Source organism: Morone saxatilis, unplaced genomic scaffold (assembly GCF_004916995.1).
Source record: "Morone saxatilis isolate NCDOM2014 unplaced genomic scaffold, NCSU_SB_2.0 Contig67, whole genome shotgun sequence".
Classification (NCBI taxonomy): Eukaryota; Metazoa; Chordata; class Actinopteri; family Moronidae; genus Morone; species Morone saxatilis.
Genome location: NW_023340243.1, coordinates 1 through 1,934, shown reverse-complemented (window position 1 = coordinate 1,934; position 1,934 = coordinate 1). Strand labels below are relative to the sequence as shown.

At 41.4% G+C, this 1,934-nt stretch overlaps 1 protein-coding gene and 1 long non-coding RNA gene across 2 annotated transcripts; one reads left to right on the top strand and one right to left on the bottom strand.

The window, feature by feature from the left end:
• Window positions 1–234: 234 nt before the first annotated feature.
• ankrd22 (ankyrin repeat domain 22) lies at window positions 235–1,314 on the top strand (the record flags this gene model as incomplete). Its single annotated transcript, XM_035678082.1, is given in 1 exon segment — window positions 235–1,314. A coding segment is annotated over 1 exon segment (78 nt), but the record flags the coding sequence as incomplete, so codon positions are not given.
• LOC118340225 lies at window positions 981–1,905 on the bottom strand. Its single transcript, XR_004797365.1, has 2 exons — window positions 1,750–1,905; window positions 981–1,511 (listed from the first exon to the last, which is right to left on the bottom strand). It is a non-coding gene; the product is annotated as an uncharacterized LOC118340225 (long non-coding RNA).
• Between the last annotated feature and the right edge of the window lie 29 nt (window positions 1,906–1,934).

Genomic DNA, 1,934 nt, shown 5'->3' with positions numbered 1-1,934 from the left:
AAACATGACACAACAACATACGTACAAAAACGCAAAATAAACGTACGTACAAAAAAACGACCACCATACGGTATCGTACAAAACAAGAAAACAATGAACGTACGTACAACACAAGAACACAATTAACGTACGGACAATAAAACCGACACAAATAAACGTATCGCTACAAAACATACAACGCTTCCTGTGAGTTGATGGTCTTCAGACTGAATCTGAGGTTTTCTTCTTCTGCAGGACGGAGAAACTCCGTTGGAAATCGCGACCAGACTGAAGTTCAAGAAGATCGTCAACGTGCTGAAGAAAGCGCGCTGATGATGAAATATTGTTACAGCTGATGTTTGTGTTCAGTTACTGACAGAATGACAATATGGAGGCTGCTGCAATTTATTTGTTACAGGACGTTGATGTTACATTTATATTAACCCAAAATAACATCAGCTTCATCAAACTGCTCCAGGCTAGGCTAGCCATTTCCCTCTGCTTCCACTTTCTGTGCTAAGCTAGCGGTTTTCCCTGTTTACAGTCTTTGTGCTAAGCTAAGCTAACACTTCCCCTCTGGTTCCAGGCTTTATGCTTAGCTAGGTTAGCGGTTTTCCCCTGGTTCAAGGCTTTGTGCTAAGCTAGGTTAGTGGTTTTCCCCTGGTTCCAGGCTTTGTGCTAAGCTAAGCAAACACTTCCCCTCTGGTTCAAGGCTTTGTGCTAAGCTATCGATGGTGCAGTTTGCTAATGTAGCTCATCTAAGGTAACACTGACGGCAATATTGGCTAGCACTTTCTTAATGCTAAGCTAGGCTTATCATGGCTTGACAAGAGTACTGTTGATAATAATAGTAAAATTTATTTTTTAAGATGAAACAGAAACAAATAAAAGATCAATAGAAACAATCTGTAAGTAAGAATGTAAAATATAAATATTGATGCATTTCAAATTAAAGATTTCTTTATTTCAAAATAAAATTGATTATTAACAAAAACACGTTATTTTGTTTATGATGAGATTCATTGTTTAATGAAATCTGGTTCATCAGAAATACAAACAGATTAAAATATGATGTAGATAACTTTAAAGGATTAGCCCCGCCCACCACAATTCAAGGCATGTGATTGGATTGGCTACAGATTTTCACAATAAGAGTTCCACAAATATGAGTTTGTGTGGCTGAGGCAGCTCGCAGGTTCACAAAATAAAATCACAGAATCACAGTTATTTTAAATGATTAAAGTTTAAAATGTTTGTTTATGAGTCAACAACCTCACACACACCGCCTCTGTAAACAGCATGTTAGCGTGATGTTAATACACGCTTTTAAAAAAACGCTGATCCACCTGTTGAGTATCAGTACAGGTACATCATAACACACACACACACACACACACACACACACACACACACTAATGTTGCTGCAGCAGTTTCAGGATGGAGGGAAACATCACTTCTGGAGCGTCCAGACCCCAAATGAAATCCAAATGTTCCCAGTGTTCAATGTGCTGATAGTAGACCAGGTTAGACACCTGTACACAGACAGACAGGCAGACAGACAGGCAGACAGACAGGCAGAGATTACATCAGGAGCGTCTTTCTCTCACTGTAGACTGTAGCTCTCTCAGTCCAACTGCTAACTCGCTAACACATTCTCTGACATCATAACAGGAAGGAAGTAACTGATTGGACAATGTATCCTAAAATAATCCTCTGGGGTCTACCACCTGTGACCTCTGACCTGTGACCTGGTTGGATCAGAGGACTCACCTGAGTGAGGAGGACAGCGACATCTTTGGGGTCTGCCAGCGTATCCTGTCCCCCTGAGAACAGAGCGGTGGGAACCTTCATGTTCTCGACCTGGTACAGAGGGGGGGTGGACTGAGGGCAGACAGACAGACAGAGAGACAGACAGACAGACAGACAGACACACAGAGAGAGAGACAGACAGACAG